This window comes from Mauremys mutica, chromosome 3 (genome assembly GCF_020497125.1).
Source record: "Mauremys mutica isolate MM-2020 ecotype Southern chromosome 3, ASM2049712v1, whole genome shotgun sequence".
Classification (NCBI taxonomy): Eukaryota; Metazoa; Chordata; order Testudines; family Geoemydidae; genus Mauremys; species Mauremys mutica.
The window spans coordinates 191,429,485-191,452,771 of record NC_059074.1 but is presented as its reverse complement, the minus strand read 5'-3'; the positions used below and the strand labels follow the sequence as shown (position 1 = coordinate 191,452,771).

The window sequence follows — 23,287 nt, the reverse complement described above, 5'->3', positions numbered from 1 at the left end:
GAGGCTGTGTGAAAGCAGGCCAGGAGTAGTTACTCTCAGAGCAAAGCAGTGTAAAAGGGACTATAATTTGGAGAACTGAGGGGACACAGCAGTTAACAGTCCAGCTTGTACCCTGGGTAATGTTATATATGGGACTAGGTCTGAAATCTAGACAGTTAATGACTCAGCCATCAAAGAGTATCCCTCCTTCAGAAGATGAGAAGCCTCAAAACAAAAGGCACTTTGCTATAGCGAACAAGGAAATTCTTCTAATAAAAGCTCTGGTTCACAAAAAAAATAAAATTGATTCCAGGAGCTGTTTCCCCAGGAGAGAGTTATTGCTCAGAAATGAAAATGCTGTGTTCAATTATATCATCATCTCTGGGTTTAGAGAAACAGACCTCTTGTCCAAACCCGTCAGAGATTACTTGTTGTCCTGCAGTATCAGAAGCATAAAAATATGAGAAGCTGGCTACTAAAGAAATGAAAGGAAAGGGATTCACTTGATCTGTGCTAGAAAATACAACAATAATAATAAGGTAACATTTATAGTGTTTTACATCTATAAAGACATTTTGCAGACATTGTCAGGAAATATGTGCAAGTTTTCCAAGAGGACATATATGCAGCCACAGCTAGAACTGATGATGGCCCGTTACAAAGGAATAATTTCATCCCATATGTAACTATGCTGACTTCAGTGGAGTGCCAACAAGGATGAGTTTGGTCCAGTGGGCCAGACTCTCAGCTGGTGAAAACTAACCTAGCACCATGGAAGTCAACAAAGTAACATGGAACGATTGGGAGGATTTGGCCCATGACGTCTGCTGGATGGTGAAATCCAGGTGGATTGGTACCAAGTTTAACAAATCACCCAACTTCAGAAACAAAACAAACCAGTGTGTTCAGTGGATGTCAGGCATTCGTTTCAGAAGTGATTTTCTGAAGTTCTTGAGAAACATCTACACAACCCATCATTGTGGACTGGTAGCCGAAAAAAGAAAGGGGAAAAATAAAGTTTGGGGCTTCTTCCAAATAAAGCAAGCAGAACTGAGGGGAGAAGGGAGGAGAACCAGTTGTTAATATTCAGAAGAACACTGCAGGATTACATGAAACTAAAGACAAGCAGTAATCCATTTAGCAATTTTGCTGGGAGACCTGTAATATAAAAGACCTAATTAAATCTGGCAATGATTTATTCGGTGGAGATTTCAGGTTTGCAACAGTTGAAGCACACACTATGGCATATCTTTCTTGACCGAGGAAAAATACTCAGGAGAAATGGAGACAGACTATATTAATGAAAGATTAAAATTAACTGTGCATGTGATTATTTATTTTCAGCATTCAGTCTGTAGTTTGGTGCCAATATAAAATATAAAGCAATTACTTAAAGCAATGTGACTATTTTGTTTCCACTTCACGCAAGTAGATTAGATTGTAATATCAATCAGGATCTATTTATGATAGCAAGAAATGCATGGAGCTCCTAACTAGAACAAAACCCTTTCCCACAGAGTTTTTAAGGTACCCATTAGAGCATCATTTCATACTGATTTTCCTGATCAGACCTGATCTGTAAACAGTACAAAAGTTCACAAAGTAAGAAGCATTTGTCATCTTAGATAACCAGTGCCCTTAGATAACCACGTTTGTAACTACTAGTGGCCATTCTGAGCCTACTATTAGAGGCAGCCATCTTGCTATAAAGAACGTAAAACTGAACAACTACTTCAGAAAAATATTTGAAAACATTTCCTAGAATATAACCTTGAATCCATTTGGATGGCATTCCAAGACCTTCCATTTACTTTCTGTGACCTTTTGTAGGAGTGATTTTTGCATGCAAAGAAAATGGTGTGTGTGCTTGTGCAACCTTTTGTTGTACCTATTCATACAAGAAATGTTGGCACAGTCATTAAAAGCTTTATGCATTTGTATGCCACCCAATTAGGAATCAGGAGTAATATTATGTGACGGGGGGACCAGTCAAACTGTACAAAAGGATTCCAAATATAAAATACTTGCAGCAATAGTCACTGGGAATAGAATGCAATCAATCAATCTGAAATATGTTCAAAAAATTATTAATTTTAAACAAGCAAATTAGTAAAAATATGTAAAGTACTGCATGTGTATATAATGAACTAGTTTTTAGCTATATTCAATATATGTCACTTTAAATGCCTGTTAAATAAAGTCAAGGAAGAAGGGGAATAAATTGCCATAAATCTATAATAAGACTTTCTAGGGTATGTTGGGCAACAAACCATATCGGATGCGATTTCTTTTCTAGGTTGACATCAATATTTTATAACTGTAATGCTGCTTATGTAATCTATTTCCAATCTTTTAAAAGACTGTAAAACAGTTTTACAATTCTTCACTAGACCATATTGTCTGTTACAATTAGATATTGACCAAAGCAAACATGAACCCTTTCCAAATTGGGAGACATTCTCATTCTCAAAAGGTGGCTCTGTAACATCTTTTCCTATGTGCTAGATATTAATTAGCTAACCTCAGTGTAAGGTAAAACATGAAAGGTGGACATGAGGATTTAAGAAAGGAATTCTATGAGACACACAATTCTGGATTCCGCCAAAGAATAGCACTGGCCAATCTGTGCATACAAACATGATTCATTACAAATATTCACTTGAATTTGAAACATTATGGATCCTGCCATTATGATACACAAGTGCAGTCAGCGTGGTATGTGAAAAATTACTGAGCCAATTTCAGCAGCATAAACTGAACTAAACTGAGCACTGGTGAGTACAGAGGTAAGTATGCATGATGGGGGTGAGTAGATAGGAGTGTGATCAGGGAATAGGTGATAATTTACAATCCAGTGAAGGCAAATACTGCACGCAGCTGCCCTTTTTAGGATTTTTAGTTACTCTTCTCTCTAACCGTGGTAGTAGCTTAAACAGTGGTAGCAGATTAAATCTCTTTTGCATGTCCACACTATGCTCCTAGTGTCGGCAATGCGCACCCTCACTAACAGCACTTGCATCAATGCAGAAAGCAGTGCACCATGGGTAGCTATCCCACTGTGCAACTCGCCATTATCTAACACAGGGTGTTTTGAGAAGGGTTTGCAATGCCTCATGGGGGCAAACGAGTCATGCATGGATGATTGGGAACATGGTTTCAAAGTTCCATGATGCAGTTTTATCCATCCCATAATTTTATCTGCATCCCATAATAAAAACTTTTCAAAAGTTCAACAACCCACACATTGGCATCTGTGTGAGAAGTATGGATCCTGAAGAGCTCTGCGTTATTGTGATGAGCGTTGTGAGCATGGTGCACCTGATCCTGCAGTATTTGCAGAGCTGCTAGAGGAGCAATCTGCAGGACACAATGGATAGTTTTGCAGCAATGGGGTTCCCAAACAGCGCAGCGTGATTGGTGCCAAAATAGGGATATGTGTGCCATCTGACCACCTTGCCACAGAGTGCATCGACAGAAACGGCTACTTTTCTATGGTACTGCAAGCACTGGTGGATCACCGGGGATGTTTTACTGACATCAACGCGGGCTGGTCAGATGACACGTGCATCTTTAAGAACACAGACCTGTCAGAAAGCTGCAAGCAGGAACTTTCTTTCCAGACCAGAGAATTACCACTGGGGATGTTGAAGTGCCAACAGTGATCATGGGAAACCCAGCCTGCCCCTTACTCTCATGGCTCATGAAGCTGTTCACTGGCCACCTCAACAGCAGCAAGGCACACTTCAACTACAGGCTCAGCAGGTGCAGAAGGACAGTTAAATGTGCCTTTGGCTATTTGAAAGTCCACTGGTGCTGTCTACTCATGAGATTAGATCTCAGTGAAAAAAATATCCCAATGGTTATAGCTGCCTGCTGAGTGCTTCATAACATCTGTCAAGCAAAGGGGGGAAGTTTCCACCCTGGGGGAGGTGGAGCAGCTGTCTGCTGATTTTGAGCAGTCAGATACCAGGGCTATAAGAAGAGCTCAATGGGGAGCTATATGGCTCAGGGAGGCTTGAAAGACTGGTTTAATAGAGAGCTGCTGTAATGCATATTATGGTAATGTGTTCTGCCTGCATTTGTTTTTTGCACCCTGATATGAACCTTGTAAGAAGTGCTGTGTGTGTAGTAATATAACATCGCAACTGCACCTATTGCTGTTCTCTGTGAATTATGTCAGCCCCAGCCAGCATATGTTGTGAACTAACAAAGATGAATTAAGTTTCCATAAATAGACTTTTAGTCCAAACCCAGGCAAACAGACACATTTATAACTGAATAAAATTCTATAAATACAGAGAAAAGAACTTTTGTAGGGGAAAGAACAGTCATTTCCGTTTCACAAACACATACCCTGACCTGTGAGAGACAGGGTTGGTGTATGTGTGGCTGTAAATAGCTGCACTCTCCCCCAGGGTGGAATGGTAGGGGTAGTGCAGCAGCCCCGGACATCACATGAAATGTGGGTGTTAGTAGTGTAGGGAAGTCCTAGAATGCCGTTCTCCATGGATTGTAGAGGGAGGCAAGCAGGGTCTGTTGAACCTGAAGGTCAACAAGAGTCTCCGGCATGTCTGTTTGCCACTTGAGAAGTGCTAGCATCTCTTTCTTTCCTTTTCCTGTGCTTTTCTTCTATCCACTCTGTCCCTGTTCATTTTGTCTGCAAGGGTTATCCTTCAAGCCCTATGCTCGGTATCTAAACCACCAGAGGCTTGTAGGATCTCTTGGAACACGTCATCCCACGTCCTCTTCCTTCTCTTCCTTATCTGGCTGAGTTGCTCCACTGGTGTGGATGGTGAGACCGTCGAGGCCACATTTCCAGATGCAAAAGATACAATACACAGAGGTACTATTGTGAGAGTATTCAAAAAATAAATGGAAACTTGATATACTTAACTCACTCCCCTGGAGCCACACAAGTTACAAGCACTATATTCTCACTTTCCCTTGGGATTCATAGAGCAGGCAGCCGTCCCAGCCATGGTGAGTATGGCCAGGTGGGGAGGGAGCAAGTTAGAACAATAAGGGGGTGGGGGAAAATAGCTCACGGGCATGAGTATCTGTGGATAGGGCAATTGAACTGAATACTTGCACCATTTTCCACAGGTGGTGGTGATTTTAGCTGATCTCTCACTCCTGAGGGTAACAGTGCCAGAAAAGGAACAGCTCCTGCACGCAGCTGGCTGCAGACCAGGTCCGTATGCTGCTAGTCTGTGTGCCTCAATGGCGCCTGATGAACTAATCGCTGAGTGACATGGGAAAGTGTCCTACTGCAGTGGAAAAAATAAGGCAGCCTTCCCCAGAGGATTGCAGACTAGCTCCAGGAAAGTTTCCTAGAGAGCTCTATGGAGGATTCATGGGATATCCCAGTGCCTATAAACTGTTCTGCAGGGCCCCTTCTGCCCAACTGTGAAGGGGGAATGAGAAGCAGATAGCAACTCTCTCTATATTTGGTTATTTCATTATCTTTTCTAGCACTATTAAAAAAGAGTAAATCAACAGATGTGTCCCTGCAATATCAAAGCAAACTACACACTTAGCTGAGGTTCCTTCCCCTGCATCCAGCTTGCCCATGCTGGACTATAGGAACTGGCTCAACTGCTCTGGAGTCAAAAACAGGTCTTGGCTCGCTGTGCCACTGGATCCCCCAGTCTCCTGCCCCCCATACTCCTCCTCATTCAACACCTGCTCCTCACTGTTCACTTTGGGGCCCTTCAAAGTATCCATGGGGTTGTTGGGGGTGGGTCCTCCACCGAGGATGGCATGCAGCTCTTCGTAAAAGCAGCACGTTTGCAGCTCCACACCACAGCAACTGTTAGCCACCTTGCCTTCTGGTATGCCTGCCACAGCTCCTTGGCTTTCACTGCTGTGGCAGGCATACCAGAAGGCAAGGTGGCTAACAGTTGCTGTGGTGTGGAGCTGCAAACGTGCTGCTTTTACGAAGAGCTGCATGCCATCCTCGGTGGAGGACATAGGCAGGCAGGCTTTCACTGCTGTTGTAGCCCTTCTCCTCCATGCCCCACATTATAAATACTAACATTTCTATGGCTGGATTGGAGCTGTGTATGCACAGCCTCTTTTCCCCACAGACCCAGGAAATCCACAACCTCCTGTGTACACCAGGCAGGAGAATATCTGCAGCATGTAGCCCGCATGGTCAGTTGCTAGGTGAGCTCTCCAGGTGGAGCAAACAGGAAATGGAATTTCAAAAATTTGCATGTCTTTAGAGGGGAGGGGCATATACTTGTGCGCCTGGCCGACAGGCAGTGGAATTCAAAACAGTGACCAGTGTGGTCAGGGCATTGGGGGACAGCTCCTGGAGGCTACTAAAGTTGACATAAGTAACAGTGTGTACACTGACACTGCATCGACCTAACCACATCAATCTAAGCACTACGCCTCTTGCGGAGGTGGAGTTATTAAGTCAGCATAGTGGGTGAGTTACATTGGTGGGAGCAACATTTTAGTGTAGACACTTACAGAGCTAGGTCAACATAAGCTGTCTTACATCAATCTAATTCTGTAGTGTAGACCAGGCCTAAGTGTGCTTAAGAGCTGCACTAAAAGGAACTAATAGGAGCTGCTACTGCTACAGAAATGTGCCTCTAGGCTTTTGGGCTTGATCCAACACCGCCTGGAATCAATGGAAAGGCATTCATTTACTTCAGTGGGCACGGACTCAGACCTTTGGAGAAGAGTAGCTCTTACAACCAGACGTTCCATGTTTCATGTCATATGCTGGGTGCGATGTTCTTGATGGTTCAACAACCTGTAGAATCTGCTCCACTCAGCTTACTTCACCCTACTGAATCATTCAAAACTCAGCATCCTACGACTATCTCAGCACTGCTCTCTGCTAACAATAATTTGTACCTCAAGCCAGGGCCGCCCAGAGGATTCCGGGGGCCCGGGGTCTTCGGCAGTGGGGGGCCCCGCTTCGGCGGTAAGTCGGCGGCGGGGGGTCCTTCCGTTCCGGGACCTGCCGCCAAAGTGCCCCAAAGACCCACGGCGGGGACCCCCCTTGGCCGAATTACCGCTGAAGTGGGACCCGCCGCCGAAATGCAGCCCCCACCGCGGGTCTTCGGAGCACTTCGGCAGCAGGTCCCGGAACGGAAGGACCCCCCCCGCCGCCGAATTACCGCCGAAGACCTGGCTGCACTCCAGCGGCGGGTCCCGCTTCGGCTGTAATTCGGCGGCGGGGGGGTCCTTCTATCCCAGAGAGGAAGGACCCCACCGCCAGCGAAGACTGGGAGCGAAGAAACTCCGGGGGCCCGGGCCCCGCGAGAATTTTCAGGGCCCCCCAGAGCGAGTGAAGGACCCCGCTCCAGGGGCCCCGAAAAACTCTCGTGGGGGCCCCTGCTGGGCCCGGGGCAAATTGCCCCACTTGCCCCCCCCCGGGCGGCCCAGCCTCAAGCCCCACGTGTAAATCCCATGACTGTTGCTCCTCATTCCATTATTCTCACCATTATTATTTGTATTGCAATACAGTCCAGCAACCCCAATGAAGGATCAGGGATGGGAACTGCAGAGACAAATAACAAAAAAGGCAATCCCTGGGCCACAAGGTTTACAATCAACATGTGAGACAGGGCACACCAGGTAAATGAAATGGAGTGGGAGGTTGACTGGAGGATGAGGTTACAATAAAACACAGTTTAACAAAAAAGCAGAGTCTGCACTCACTACTTGACTAACCAATGCCAGATAATAACAGCTTGTAGGCATCACAGCAGTGGTAGGGGGGTTTTAACCAATTAATTCTACTTTTTCTAGATACCTACTGAGTTTCAGGGTTGAAGTGTATACTCTTAAGAAGCAAAGCTCACATGAAGTATTTTAATATACTACATATTTCAGCTGCAATTAGAGATGGAGAAGTCTCATGAACTCATGATGTAAGTGTTACGGATAAAGTATAATAACTCTCACGCTGGTTTGTGATGAGTTGTTTTTGGTTTTGTTCATTTTAGACATTGGTGAAAATTAAGCAATTTCCTAGCTTTATCCTGCTGTTTAAATGTCATCTTCAGCAATGACTTGTCATGGTTTACATATGTCACCACAGTATAAACCAACTGTAGTTTATACTGTAGTTTTATTTTTCTTTTATATTATTCATTTATCTATATAGCTATTTCTATATTTTTTGCACATGATGTAGATTAACTTTCTTTGTCCCAGTAATCCTATGTAGTGTTTCTTTGCAATACATTATGTTCACTTTTTCATAAAACATAACCATATAGTGTCCAATCTCAATGTTATTCTTTTCTGTAGCAGTTTTTCTAATTGCAAATCAATAGATTATTTCAATTTAGCAATTAGATAATTCAGAATGGACATGTTTTAACACCTTATATCAGGAATTGTTTTAAAGTATTTAATTTTCTATATTTAATAAGGCGGTGTGATACTCTACATTAGAACGCCCTTGTACATGATGAACACATTGTAAGTATCCAATCAATGCAAGTAGTATTAGGAGTTACACTGTAGTTAACATAGGCGATTCAAACCCAATCCAGGAAACTACTTATGTGCTTAACTTTAAGCATGTGCTTTATCCTATTGGAATCAGTGGAATTATTCATGTGGCTAAAGCTAAGCACGAGTTCAACTGTTTTGGTGAATCAAGGCCTCATTCTTTTTTAAAATGCTTTCACTTTGACACAGTGTAAAAATTGGCACTTGTACAATATATTTATAAATCTAGCTGAACAGAAACTTTTGAAAGCAGTTCATTTTCAGTGACATCCTATTTGCATGTACAAAGCCTCAAAGTGGCAAGAGAGACAAAATACATACAAGAATACTTACTAGAATCTAGATGAAAGCGAGTGAGAGACAGCTAATCAACTGCAAAATGGCCGCTTAAGGGACCTAATCCACACCCCTTGGAAATCAATGGAAAGACTCCCATTGACTTGTTCTTAGGGCTGCAGCCACTTGGCCCTGGCAAATTTAAAGGGCCTGCCCCAGAAAGGCATGCAGTGAAAAAGGTTCCTATAATGTGATAATCCTAGTGGCAGGAGAGAGAGTGAGGATGTGGTAGTGACAAGGGAAGGTTCTTCTGCACAATGTACACCAGCACTCCACCCTATGTATCTATAACTTCATTATTTTAACTTCAACAGCTACAGGATTTTCCTCCTCTATTTGGTTTGTCCTCCTTTCTTTAGTCATGATACCAAACATACAAAATCTCACAGAACAAAAACCAAACCCTGGACCATCTCCCTGATGTGTGACAATATTTCTAGTCTGCTGATCACTGCCAGCAGAATCAAGATGCCAAACCCAGTGAGAGAACTTCCTTTCCATGGCTCAGTCACCCAAAGCACTCTACTCAGCCTTGATTTTTCCTCCACTTCATTTCCCTTATTTGGAATGATATGTATCAAATGACTCAAGCTGACATACTGTATAATAGTTACATTTTTGTCCTGTTGACTGCAACCTTTCTTCCTCCACATTTGATGTGAAGGTTATATTTTGTCCCTCCACATATTGATTCTGATTAGCTCACAGTATTTACATTCTATACTTAAAACTGTGACTGTTGCTTCTTCATCCTTTCACAGAATATCAGTTCTGAACTTGGATAATTAAATGTCTATCATGCTCATAACCACACCAAAATTTACAAATGGTTCAAACATTGTGAAAGCAAAGGGGTTTGTATCTACCTTTAGTGTGTGTGTCCTGCTAGTTACAGAATCTAACAGATTCTATTTTCTAATGCGATGTAGCACACCTGGCATAAAAAGTCTTGCAAGGAGGCTCTGAACTGAGCTATAAAGGGAAATAAATGATGCTCACAATGAAGTAAACTTGATAAAACTCTAAACTCAACACTCAGGCCTAGCTGGAACACTCTCCTAAAAGCCAACCCTCACACAGAGTAGATAAAGCACAAGAGAACCTGACCCAGGAAGACATGATAGATGAAATAGTGCTCCACTTATAATGGAGATATTACTTGTTTCCTGCAGAATACACTGTAATCTGCAACGTGACAGATGAGAAAAATACTTCAGTTCTTGTTTGATTAAAAAAGCTAGCAATATTTTTTATCCAATAGTGTGTGGGTTTTTATAAATATAGGAAAAGAGACATATCCACTAATCTGGTTTCTTTGCTTGTTCATTATTTATTAAAACTACTTAAACAAAGCCCCCCCTTGGTTAATGTTTCATTTCCTTTTAAAAAGATTATGGCAGTGCTCTCTCAATGCTGTCATACAGTGCTATAAAATTTATGGGCGCAACAAACCTTGCCTATGCATGATTCTATTGGTCTGCCACCACAATTAAATCATTCTTCATACTCTACATTAAATAGTCTTAATTAGGGAAGTCTGTCAGCTTCACAACCTGGAACATGAGTTTACGGCATAATTACCCACACAAAAAAAATCAGAAAATGGGAAAGGCCTTTTGTGCTGTTTGTTAATATGGAGACAGTAAGTTCCAAGCATTTGGAAAATTGGCTAGTGTCTCAATGCCAAACATTGCACCCAAGATTCAAGAAATAATAGCTAACCTCAGGACTAATACCTAAAATAAAACTTCTGTAATAGGGCTCGGGTGGCCAAGCAGCCTAGTGATTAGATTGTCTGGTTCTCAGACCCCTGAAGGCTGTGTGGACTCAGTTTTGAAGGCTGCGGGGAGGAGACAGGGACCCAGGCCCTCCCTCTCCACTGGATCCCAACCCAGGCAACTGGGGGTTGGAACAAGGGGGTTGGAGTCCCTCCCAGCAAGGAGTCAAAATCCGCTGCCCTGGGTTACTTCCTACCAGTCTGTTCAGTTTAGGGCATGGCCCCTCTAGTCCAATCTACTGGGAGGTTTGCTTCCCCCAGGATTCCCTCTGGCGTTTAGATAGCGTCTTGCTGGGGTTCCAGGCTACTTCGGGGGGGGAGGGGGAGGCAGCCTCCAGCTGGTGAGGCCAAGTCCCCAATATATCTCTGAGGTTCACTCACTCAGTTCCCTTCTTTGCTGGGGGTTCCTCCACAATCTCCCTTGGCTGGAAAACCAGTGCTACTTCCAGATGGCTGACCTGACTGGCAGGCCAGTGGTCTGTCCCTTCAGACAGGGAGACAACCAGCTCCTACCTGTTTGCCAGCCAGCCCTGAACTAAGCCTGGGAACTGGGCTCCCTTCTTTTATCCTGCCTCCAAGTCTGGTATTGGCTGCCAGTATAGCAGGGCGGGGCTAGCTGGGCCCAGCCCAAAGGCTTTCTTTAACCCCTGCTGTGCTGGGCTGGCAGTTTCTCTGCTTTATCACAACTCCTAAATATAGAAATTAAATATTTCAGCAGAATCTGAGTAAAAAGGGGTGAATTTCACTAGGAATGCCTCTTTGATTTTAGCGAGACAAGGTGGGCGAGGTGAAAGAGACAAGCTCCCAAGCTGCACAGTGCTCTTCTTCTATATTCTGGGCCTGAAGAAGAGCTCTGTGTAACTCGGAAGATTTGTCTCTTTCACCAACAGAGTTGATCCAATGCTTCACCTACCTGGTCTCTCTAATATGCTGGAACCAAAATGGCTACAACCACACTGCAATCAATCAGTTTTAGGAACCCAACCGTTTTCATCCCAGTGACAGACAGCATCCTGGAACATCATCAAGATTCACGTTGCATAACCAATGGTCACATCCATGGTAAACCACTTTTCTGCATCTGCCAAGGCCAAAGGAAATTACATAAACAACAAACAGAAGACACACGGAGAAAGGAGAAGGCTGTGGTGTGATCTGACTCTCAGACAGACACAGCACACTGACCAACGAAGTAATGGATACACCTCCTTTCTCCAACATGTCACCCTCTTGGTTCCAGTACTCCAGATGGATTGCAGGGGTTACTGAAATACCTCATCAGGTGCACCATCACAGGGCAGCTCATGAAGCCAAGGGAAATAACTGGTACCAGTTAACAGACTGGCAAAAAAAAGTAGATAGAATCGCTGGAAGCAAATAAATTGGTATTTGCATATTGATATATTTACTGACTATGCAAAAGGCCCTTTTTCTTAAACAAACCCTATTTTCCATACATATGGTGGGTAGAAAACCTGTATTCCAACCCACTCATCTTTGAGTATTACATACGATATGGCAGCTTTCTTGGGACCACAAATAAAGAAAAATGAGATAAAACTTTCTTCATCCCCTGAAGCCCCAACCTATCCAAGTGTGCAGAGGCTTTTTTGCTTGCCTTTTCCCTTATACATTGTCAGTCACTCTAGACAAACTAAGGTTCCACATGGCATCTTCTGTGCATGTGGTCAGCCCAGGATGAATCAAATACCTTTTCCCAGCAACCTCACTAGACTTTTAAAAAGCTTTTATTTAAAATTGCTACTTGTAGTTTTAGGTATTTCGGACCCCAGCTGCATTACATTTTAGTCTTATGGGGCTGCAGATAGCACTGGGGCTCCTGAAAGATGGATTCAAACTCCCTCACTGCCAGGAAGATTCAATGACCACACAGCGTCCTAATGCAATTGTGTCCTTGATAAAGGCCAAAGCAGGATGTGGGCTAAGGATGATGAAACAATGAATAAATTTCTTTTTGTATTGTTTTCAGCACACGCATAGGGATAAGGGACCAAAGGAAGGAATGTAGGTGCAAAATATAGCCATCGTACTTGTTAAAAAAAAAGGCAAGATGTTACACTCAGTCACATTCATTTATTTTTAAATTTCTAATGAAATGCTGTGGAAGTGTGCTAAGGATGCCAGCTTTTGAGTAAAGACTAGTTAAGGTTTTGATTTTTGCAAAACTGGGGATGTTTCAATCCTGAGTTGTGAACCATGAAGTTTCAATCAGAGCACTTATATTGAAATTAGCTTTGTAACAGAAAGTCTTATAAACAGGGGCAATACACTTTAATATTACAGTTATTCATTTTCAAATGTACCAGCAGTTATGGAGTATTCTATGGCTGTTTGCTTTCTTAACAAAAGGCAACCAGCAGATATTTCATTCATAGACACACAAGGCGTAGTCCACCTCTTGTGATATTTTCACGTGAAGAAAGATTGTGTTAAACAGTTTTGAATTTAAAATATGTGTGAAACTCCATAGGAAGCTGTCCTATACAAGACACTAACGACAAAGAGGCGTGCATGAAAGACAAACAATGCAAAGAATGTGTGGTTCATGTGTATTTGTCACACCAATTTCTAACAGACTCAAATGACGTTGCAAATTCCCCCTATCTGTGGAAATCAAGCCACTTATTTAAGATGCCTGAACACCGGACACCCAAGTTTGATAATTTTGACCTAAGTTCACATTCTACACCGTTTCTTACAGAAATATTGTGATTATTTCCCATTATCCTTCCAATATTTCTCATTTTGCCATCAGACTACAGCTGATGCTCCTACCCTTTGCTCCTATTTTGTACGCCTTTTCAAATTGGTCAATGTCTTTCCACTTCTGAGGTGTGTTTTTACTAAACATGGTCAATTAAATTCTTCCTGTCTTAGGATAGGAACAGGTGGTTTAATCTCAGCCTCCAAGAATAAGACATCCATTAAAACAATCGTTTCTCTTAACTATTTTATGTGCATACAAAAATATATGCAAAGCACTTTGAGTTCTGATAATGGGATACGGTCAGTTAAATATATGCACCCCAGGACAGTACTTGAATATGTTATTTCAATGCAGCTGTTCTTTTTTAATATTAGATAGACAAGAAATCTCCTTTGGCTAATTACAATCAGCCATCTTCTCCCATTCCTATATACAATTGTCCAGAAGGAGAGCAGTAAACCCAGTGTGGCTTTTGGGAAGCTGCTTTTGCAGTGCATTGTGCCCACTGTTAGTGCGCTGTATAAATTTGTTAGTCTCTAAAGTGCCACAAGTACTCCCGTTCTTTGTACAAATTGTAAAGACCTAAGATCCTGTTTCAAAGCCCAAGGAAGTTAATGGGAGTCTTTCCATTCATTTCATTTGGCTTTGGATCAGGCCCTTAATCCTGTGCTTCCCAATCTGGGGACCTGGCCCTTTGGGAGAAACGGCAGACTAGTCCACATGCATGCGTGCAGAGCAGGAGAGGTGCCACGGGGACTTGAAAAGCAATAGGAGAACGAAGATCCACTCTGATCTCCCACTGCAAAAGTGCTGCTGCAGGACAAGTGGCAAGTGATTCCTGGACTGCAGCCTGCCTTCCTTCCCCAAATGCAGCTGGCCACAGAAATACCTTAAACATGCAGGGTCTCAGACTCCGGATGTGTCTACATGGAAATCTCAGGGTGTGTCTGCAGCTCACGCAGACATATGCAAGTTAGCTTGATTCAAGCTAGCTTAGGTACCACAGGTGCCCCTACGCATCATGCAGCTTTTTGGAGAGTGCGGGGAATGAGGGTCACAATCACATATCAAAGCACAGAGATGTACAAATATAAGGACAGAAGAGAGAACATAGAGAAAAGAAGAATGTGACAATTGTTAGATATGGGGGCACCCAAATATCAATCCACTCAAATAGGGCTCCAGCAAAATGGTTGGGCATCTCTGAACAAGCTGTCATATCAATGAGGTATATCTAAAATATAGTAAAAGTGCATAAAACAATGATTTTTTTTAAGACTAAAGGCCAGATTCTCTACATTTATGGCTCCCTGATTTTCTGTCCTTGCCTCAGCCCTGGCAGCATTTAGAGCAGTTTAAGGGCTCCTCCAAACTGCGTCCATTGGTCACAGAGCCCCAGAAACCCTACATGGTTTTCTCCTTCTACCACTGACCCAGCCCTTACACATTTACCCATTAAGGCTCACTTTCTAAACCATTACATTTGGAGTAATCACTGGTAAGTGGCTATTCATCTGGATGTGTGTTTCTAATGGACTCATCACCACAGCATCAAGGCACCATACTCAGAACTGAACGTATGTATCTATGTGAAGCTAGAACCAGATCTCATCCCTATATTAAAGCTTCTTTCTTGAGTGGAATTAATGTACGCAGCTTCCTGAAAGGAGAGACTGTGTGGGAGGAAAATGTCTTCATTTAAAACTTGAAAGAAAACAAAACAATCTTCGATAGAACAAATAGGTTTTAAAAATTGAGTTTCAACTCCTAGTCCTTATATGAGAGGCACTACATACCACCAGCAAAAACAAAAAACTAAAAATTAATTCACCTAAAAAGTGAAATAAGAGCTGTGTATTCTTAACATTCATGTTCATTTTCAAAACATTTGCTAACAATACCTTTAAGCCTCCCAGCAGAGGCGGGATTGTGAGTTCTCTTTTAAGATCTTACAATGTGCATGAAGGAAGGAAAAGCTGTTGTTTATTTGCACCTACTAGGCTGGGAAGGTCTCTGCTCTTGGCACAGTCTCTGCTCTGCAATCAACTCACATTTTCTTTGTTGACTGAAGCAGATTACACTTCAGAGAATCAGGCACCCCAAATAAATAGAACAATAAAAACAATGGTGGTGGGGGAGGAAGATGCAGTTTTACTTTCACTAAAATTGTTATACAACTGCACTTGTTGTATTCTGGCTGGTAAATACCCCAATCCTCATCGTTTGCCTCCTACTCATACTGCTATCCCGAACACTACTGTGATTTTAGCAACCACCATGGGTGAGTTCCAGTCCTTGCACCAGCAGGTTGATATGCTCTTGAAGGGCCTGTCTGTTCACACAAACCTTCTGCCACTCCTGCTTTTGCTCCCAGCCATCCTTCATCTGCCCTGTAATCCTGGCCTTTTCACCTTTGAGGTAAGTCTCTAGGATTCTGGCACCCAAACTGCCAGGAAATGGCTACAGTGGCAGACATCCACAGCTTCTTCACCCAGCAGACATCATTGTGAACAGCAGTGAGGAAGACTGTAGAATCAGCCAGAGCTGTTGAAACCTTCACTAGCAACACCAGCAGAAGTGGATTCTGTGGTCATCAAGACTGAGCGTTCAGGACACAGGGTTGAACCATATCATAGAATCATAGAAACTCAGGGTTGGAAGGGACCTCAGGAAGTCATCTAGTCCAACCCCCCCATATGATTGGCATGGCTTCTCGTATAACCTATAGCCATCCATAAGTCCATCACTGTTCTTTTAGCATAGATGAAAGGATTTGGCATAGGGAGTTGTCTTGGGGTGCACTCATTGCTAGGGGCACCTCCTCATGGCCACTCTGGGGATTAGCTCATTCCAGGTCCAACTCCCTTCTGCTGCTTGCCCTACTGCTGCTGCCTCTCTCTCTCTGTCTGCGACTCAGGTTGCTCCATCTTTGTGGCTTGGCTCTCTAGCCAGATGACTGTTTTTTCCTCTTTTAGGGTATCAAAGTCTCTGCCTCCAAGATGAAGCCTTCCCTTCTCTGCCCAAACCAGTGCCACTTCCCCAGTGGCTTAGAGGGGAACCCAGACCCACCCTCTACTCTGGGTTCTAGCTCAGGGACCCTCTAATCAGCAGCCAAGGTCTGTACCACCTTAAACCTTGCTGCCATTTCCCTAATCCTTTTCCTACACCCTTTCCACCTGGTTTCCCTTCCTTAATCTACTGTCCAGAGAGTGGGTACAGGCTCCCTCACTACAGTTCCATGCTACTGCCAGCTTTCTGGCTTTATCCTAGCCCTGCCTATTCCATTCCAGCTGGGTTCTATCATTACTCAGGGGTTATTAAAGCCAGTTAATTCCCCTCAGATGGGGCCTATCTGGTTAATTGGCCTCTCCTTACTCTCATAAACCCCTTCTAGGCTGGTGTGGGGTGAATAGTCCATCACAGGAGGACACAGAGTTATTGTCTTTCCAGGAGGTGAGCCCTCCCCAACCCATTATCTTCAATGTCCTGAAGGGTCAGAAGAGGCAGCAGGAGATTAAGAAATGGTTCCTTGTTGAATGGGTTCTACTTAACTGCTATGCAACTACTTGGGTCCATCAGGCATGATTGCTGCAGAACAGACAGACAGCTTTGCTGTGCTTCACCATTTGTGATGCCCAGCATGCGGGGGGGGGAGGTGTGGTTGCAGTACAAGATCTTCCCCAAGGACATGTTGTCCCTCTAGAAAAAAATCGTCATAGGGGAAAGCTCTACAAATTCAGGACATGTGGCAAAGTTCACATTGCAGAACGTCCTTGCTATACGCCTTTCCCTTTGGAGAGATAACAGAGGAGGCAGGGAGCAAAGCAATGAGGATTTGACTGAAAGTGTGTCAAATGATTTAGAAGAGGAGAAGCATACACCCTTGTTAAGACATTTCTGTAGAAGCCTATTTCCACAGGTATAACAAACTCTTTTCTCCTCTTCTCCAGAACCAGACAAACAAAATAACCCACCCTAGAAACACCAGCTAATACTTAGTTCTTCATTTTAAATGATGTCTTTCAAGATGCAAGCAGGGTCTGAATGAGCTCTCCTCTGACATCTAGTTGGGACCTGGGGGAGACAGGACCTGACCTTGTGTGCAGCATGATGGAGCTGCTTAGTCCAAATGATCACTTTTGGCTACTGCAAGAATGTGATAGTGTGAATTTCCTTCCTCTGTTTGTTTCCCCTCTCAGCCTCAGTGGTCTTTTCATGATGATACTGTATATGAATCATGAATAAATTGCTAGAATAGTCCATAGACACTTTCTGATTATACTTGGCACTTCTTTTCTACATAATCTTCTTTCAGTGTTTACTGTAAGTATACAGGATATTCAGCAAAACACATGTGAATCCAAGTGTGAATTTTACCTGATAAACATTTTATGGCAGAAAAGTATTTTAAGCAATTATAAATGGATTTCAGGTCTTGTAATCCTTTTGTGATATGCCTACTTTAAGAAATCATCTTTTAAAACAAGATCAAGAGTGGATATCCACCATTCAAAGTAGTGCAATTTATCATGGTACTTGCCATTCTAAGAGAAAGAAATATTAAAAATACTGTGAGGAGGTTTAATACCTTCATGAGCTTCATGTGCCCATTTCTGAATCTTCACCAGTCCCCAGCAGTATTGTGTTCTATAACACTATTGTGTCTACCACCCTCTACTGCTAATACTGCTTCAAACTTCATTAATATTGAGATAGCTGTTGCCAAACAAATGGCAGTAAGGTTGTTCCTCCTAGCAGGAACTGAAGCACTGTTCAAACTCTATGAAGGCATCTTAACATACATTTGAACCCGGCTCTCTCAACAGCAGTGATTTTTGTCATATAAATTCTGAATACATTTGGCATATCTCAAAATTATTTTGGCACCAAACATATAGGACATTTTATACAACTGATCCTTTTCAAGAAGTTTAAAGACATCTTGTTGCATGTGCAGTGTATGGAGATTATACAGTAACCCCTTTTCAGTAGCATTCTGCTGTCTGTCTCCCAGGACTCTTGCAGAATTGACATGGTTTCCTCAAGGGACTTACTTGATTAAAGAACATTAATTAATTGAATGAACATCTGCACTGTTTTCAACTAATAATTAAAATTAGATAGGAATTGTAGTCCCTTCAAACTGAAAAACATACAGATGATCACCAGCTCATACCCACAGATTTTATTTCTCACTTTCTCAAAAAAATTGGGTAGAAATAGATACAAATACAAAATTAATCTTACTGGCTCATCAGAGATTCAGTGGACCGTGTGTTTTGAAGACAGTCAGTTTGCTTTCTGGCTATGCTGACAATTTAATAGCATTTTATTCTTAGTTTCATGTGTTGAATTTATTAACCATGACAGTGCTGACATTTATTCTGTAGCAAACATTGGGGGAAATGGTCTAGAGGGAAGTCATTACACTTAGGTGCACTGGTGGCTGCAGAGATTATTTTTAGAGTTCAGAAGTAGAGTGATGTGTCTGTAGTTCACATTTGCTCTTATCCATGCACATGGCTAGAGCTTTAATGACTGCTCCCACACTGATCATTGTGATCAGAGCTTGTTTTATTTGTGCTCATAACACGTATAATAAAAAGTGACTAACCTGTGCAACTGCTTTCTTATTTTGAAGTCCCACGGGAGCTTTCAGGATCCCCTCATTATCTCATCATTCATGAGGGATGAATTATTATGGCACTGAAATCACACTTTGGAGTGTTAATAATTACTGTTCTCTAAGTCATGGTGCTTTGACTAAAAGCCATCTCGTTAGGAGCCAAAAATCCAAGTTCTCTTGGATGACCTTCCAGCATGGATGGAGAGGAGATACTAGGATGGTGGTGAGAAACATCAAGAACTCTAAGGGCAAAGAGAAGCTTGAAAGGCCAGGAGTTCATTGGAAGAGAATGTCCTAAAAGCACCGGGAGAGTATTAGGAGAGCTGGGAGGCTACACATGAAGTTGCTAGGAGGGCCACAGAGAAAACACCAAAGAGCCTACTGAGCAACACACCAAGATAGGAAAGAATCAGAAAGGTCAGAGTGTGCTTCCAATTTGGAAATTAAAGCAAATCAGCAGTTCTGTCTGAAGCTGAACAGTGTACCAAATATCAGGGCTTATCCATGGCCCTGCTTTGCCACATTTTGGGGATATTCCCAATTATTTTATGATATGGGTTTATTCAGTAAGGGAGAGCAGGTCGGCAAGTCGTAAAGCTAAGTCATCATTACGCTATGTGGCAGTGCAGGAATCAGCAGGACAGTCAGGAGGCAGTGGAAATTAAAACCAAAAATTCAAGTGAATGTGTTGGTTACGAAAGGTCCCAGACTGAGACCCCTGGAGACTGAAGTCCTCTTTACTTCCATAGAATGGATACAAAATAGAGCAGCTCTGAAATGTAGGCTACATGTAATTAAACAATCTCCATATTGACCCACGTTCACATTTGCCGACTCCTGTTCTTTATTAAATAGTTCTTAATAAACTGACTATTTAAGGACTGGATGGTTAAGGAAAATTGGAGACTTTTACATCTCAGTCCACTCATTAGTATCCTGCAATGGGCGCTATTGTCTGAAAGTTCTTACTGTCCAATCCTTGTTTGGTAAATTATATGAAATGAGTTTGAGAATCTCAGTTTAATGCTAAGGGGGCAGGGGTCTGCATCACACACATACCCAACTCTAGCTGTTGCCCTTGCTGGCAGTCTTAGAAAAGAAACCCAGGAGTTAATGGGCACGGCGATCCTTTAACCCTTGAAGATGGTAGTTCAGAGTATCAAGAGACATTCTGCACACCTGACTGATACTGACATAGGACCCATGATGCCTCACTGAACTCTCAGTATCACAACAGAGTGTGACCTAAAGGAAGCGGATGTCGCCAGCAGCTGGCAGTTGCTTGGTTTCAGATAAAGTGGCCGGTGCAACACACACATTAGCAGCTGTCAGATGGGCTGACTACAATTTGGAGGGGTGCCATATTGTCGGTGGATGTGTGCCCAAAGTTATTTTAACCATCTCCTGCAAAGGCAGAGAGAGTGAGCTGGAAATTCTTCAACCCTGCTTCCCAACATAGCAACAGGGAGCTTCTCAGTTTTAGTTAAAATAACTTTCTTCTTGTTTATTTATTTATTAAGTCTGAAAGGTGCTCAGATACCATGATGATAGGCAGGGCAACAAAAACCTAGGTAGAATGGAACAGCACAACTCTTTCCCTCACCAACAGAAATGGAGTTGGGTATTCAGGGGAATAAATTGATCATCTATTTGCTTTCATAAGATGAATGTCAAGAATGATTATTTTCTTTGGGCAGTAGAAACACTTTTGTGCTAGCTGGTCCTGACCAGGCCCTAGTATTTATCTTCATAGAATCATAGAATCTCAGGGTTGGAAGGGACCTCAGGAGGTCATCTAGTCCAACCCCCTGCTCAAAGCAGGACCAATTCCCAAGTAAATCATCCCAGCCGGGGCTTTGTGAAGCCTGACCTTAAAAACCTCTAAGGAAGGTTTTTGTATAATAGCAAAAACTCTGAAGAAGAGAGAGAGAAGAAACTGCTGCTAGATCACTGCATTATGGTAAAGGACCTTTTCTTTCCACCAGTGAGATGAATACTGAGGGGGAGGGGAGAGAAGGGAGGTTGCTTCTTAAAACTAAAAGTTTCATTTGCAAGTGGGACCTGGAGTTTCTAGAATAATAGTCAGAGTCTGCTGGGCTGAATGAGCAGCTGGTCTTGTTTATGTTTGAAACATGCCTTTTGGAACTCATTGACTGCAAGTGAGGCTACTAGCAGAGAGGGCAGTATTACTAAGTGTGAGCAAGGGTGGAAGACTCAAGCTCGGAGCTGTGACTGTTGTTGTCATGTTAAAAATCAAGGCTTAGGTTGTTTTAACTTCTGTACAGCAGTCACAAAGCTTGGGTCAGGCATGGAATTACCTGTGTTAAGACTTCATGGTTATCTGATCCCATACTGCAGAGTTGGTTGGCATGGAAATCATGATTGCTGGATGGCAAATCAATGGGAAAAGCTTACCCTCGGGTCTTTTTCCAAATGAAGCTTGTGCTGAAGACTGCGCCTTCTCCTGGCCCTGGAGATGCCATTATGATAAAAATGGTACCCAGCATCTGTAAAGGGAAGCTGGGGAAGAGAAAGAGCAAATTAAAAAAAAAACCCAAAGCCAAAACAAATACACTTAAGAACAATAGGGAATTTTTTTTAAAGGAGCCTAAGTCCTATTCACTTTTTAAAGACAGGCTCCTAAGTCACTTAGGCATTTTTACCCTATAACATTAGGGTTATTTGCTATGAATGTATTGTTTCACTTGTAAACATTGGTATCAATGTCACTCTGCATTCAAGGTCTGCAGCACCAGTATTTCTGCAGGGCTTCCAAATTACATCAGAATTATTTCTTATTCCCTGAAACATCCAAAATAAAAGGACAAAATTTTCTCTACTGCAAATGACTTAGAATTACCACAAATTGTATTTCAGCAATAAGGCAAGACAGAAATGCTTTTCTGAGCCATTATATTGCACCTAAAATGAAGCTCTAAGACTTAGGGCAGAAAGCAGAGTGATTTTCTCTACCAGATAAAGGCAGTGTCTGGAGTTTCTTCTCAATACTGTGGAATGAAATTGATAAAGAACAATAAGGGGAAGAAAAAAAAAGATGGTCCCATGCATTATTAGCATGGTACAACATTTCTGATAGCCTATCAGAAAGCTCCACTTGTGTCTCAAGTTCTAAAGCCTTCTGATAATTCTATTTTCACAGGCAGAGTCCAATAAATTATTTAAATCTACCAAACGTTTTTTTTAATTCCCCTTTTAGCAACCTAAAATTTTTACTTCTCCAAACAAGCTGTATTTAATGATGCTAATATTTCAGTTTCAGGGACTTAATTTAGCGGCATTATCAAGGGAATAATTAAGAAAAATTACGAACACTCATAGGGGTTTTTAAAATGTTTTAAATCAAAACAAATCCAAAACATTTTTATCAATGAGTCTGTAATACTTATGAAAATATAAGCATGGAAATTATTAATAGTGATTCAACTTTTCTGATTGAAAATTGAGATCAAGGGCCAGATTCCAAAGGGTCTACTCATATCCAAGAGTCTACCGCACTTGATACGTAACATCAAACAGCAGCTCACAGGGCCAAGACTCTGCCTGTCTTTGAGACTTATTTGTAAGTTAGTTTTACAGTGATTCAAGTAAAAATAGTCTAAAAGGGGCACCTTCACAAAAAAGGTAGCTATTTCTCATGGTAATTCCCAGAATCCAGAGTACGATGCTAAATCTTGGCCTTCCAGATGAAAGCCCTTAGACTGATCACACAGGATATATTTGTGTATATCGCAAAGATGTACAGTGAACATAGAGGATAAGCAAAATAGCTGGATCAGTTACCATTTGAAATACACTGACTAGATCGACTTTAATGCTAACCTGGGCCAAGATTGTGCCTACCCTTTCATAGCTGCACTGTGTATGCAGGGGCAGAGCGGAAGGCCACAACAAATCTTTTTTCTCCTTGTGCAAACTACACAAGGGCCTCACTTGACTGCCATCTCTGCATCCCCTACAGCTACAGTATATATGGGGCCTGGCAGTGCATAGCTCCCAAAAGATGCAGGAGGAAGTGAAGTCCTGGACCCATCTCTGCACTGACATCAGCATGCAGGGCAAGTAGGCTATTCTCTATAAAGGGGTGTAATAGGAGTTGCACTCTCCCAGCATTGCTAGGAGGCTCTGGGGAGGGGAAGTCTTCCTCCATTATGTGGATCTCCTCTCTAGACTCCCCCCGAAAAAGTGCAGTTCCACATCGCCCCCATTACAGGGCTGCGCCTCAAAGGTACAGTTGAACCCAGGGACAGTAAAACTGCAAAGCGAGAGAGGGAAAGAAGAGAGCCCAAATTTTGCAGGTGACAAGGTCATCAAGCCAGAGAGGAAGGAGAGGGCATGGAGA

At 42.5% G+C, this 23,287-nt stretch overlaps 1 protein-coding gene across 1 annotated transcript in view; it reads right to left on the bottom strand.

The window, feature by feature from the left end:
• PCSK2 (proprotein convertase subtilisin/kexin type 2) overlaps nt 1-23,287 on the bottom strand; it is a 192,573-nt gene that overhangs the window by 139,309 nt on the left and 29,977 nt on the right. Inside the window, exon 2 of the mRNA XM_045011505.1 lies at nt 21,343-21,447. Within this exon, the coding sequence (XP_044867440.1) occupies nt 21,343-21,447 (105 nt within the window). The remainder of the gene's footprint in view (nt 1-21,342; nt 21,448-23,287) is intronic.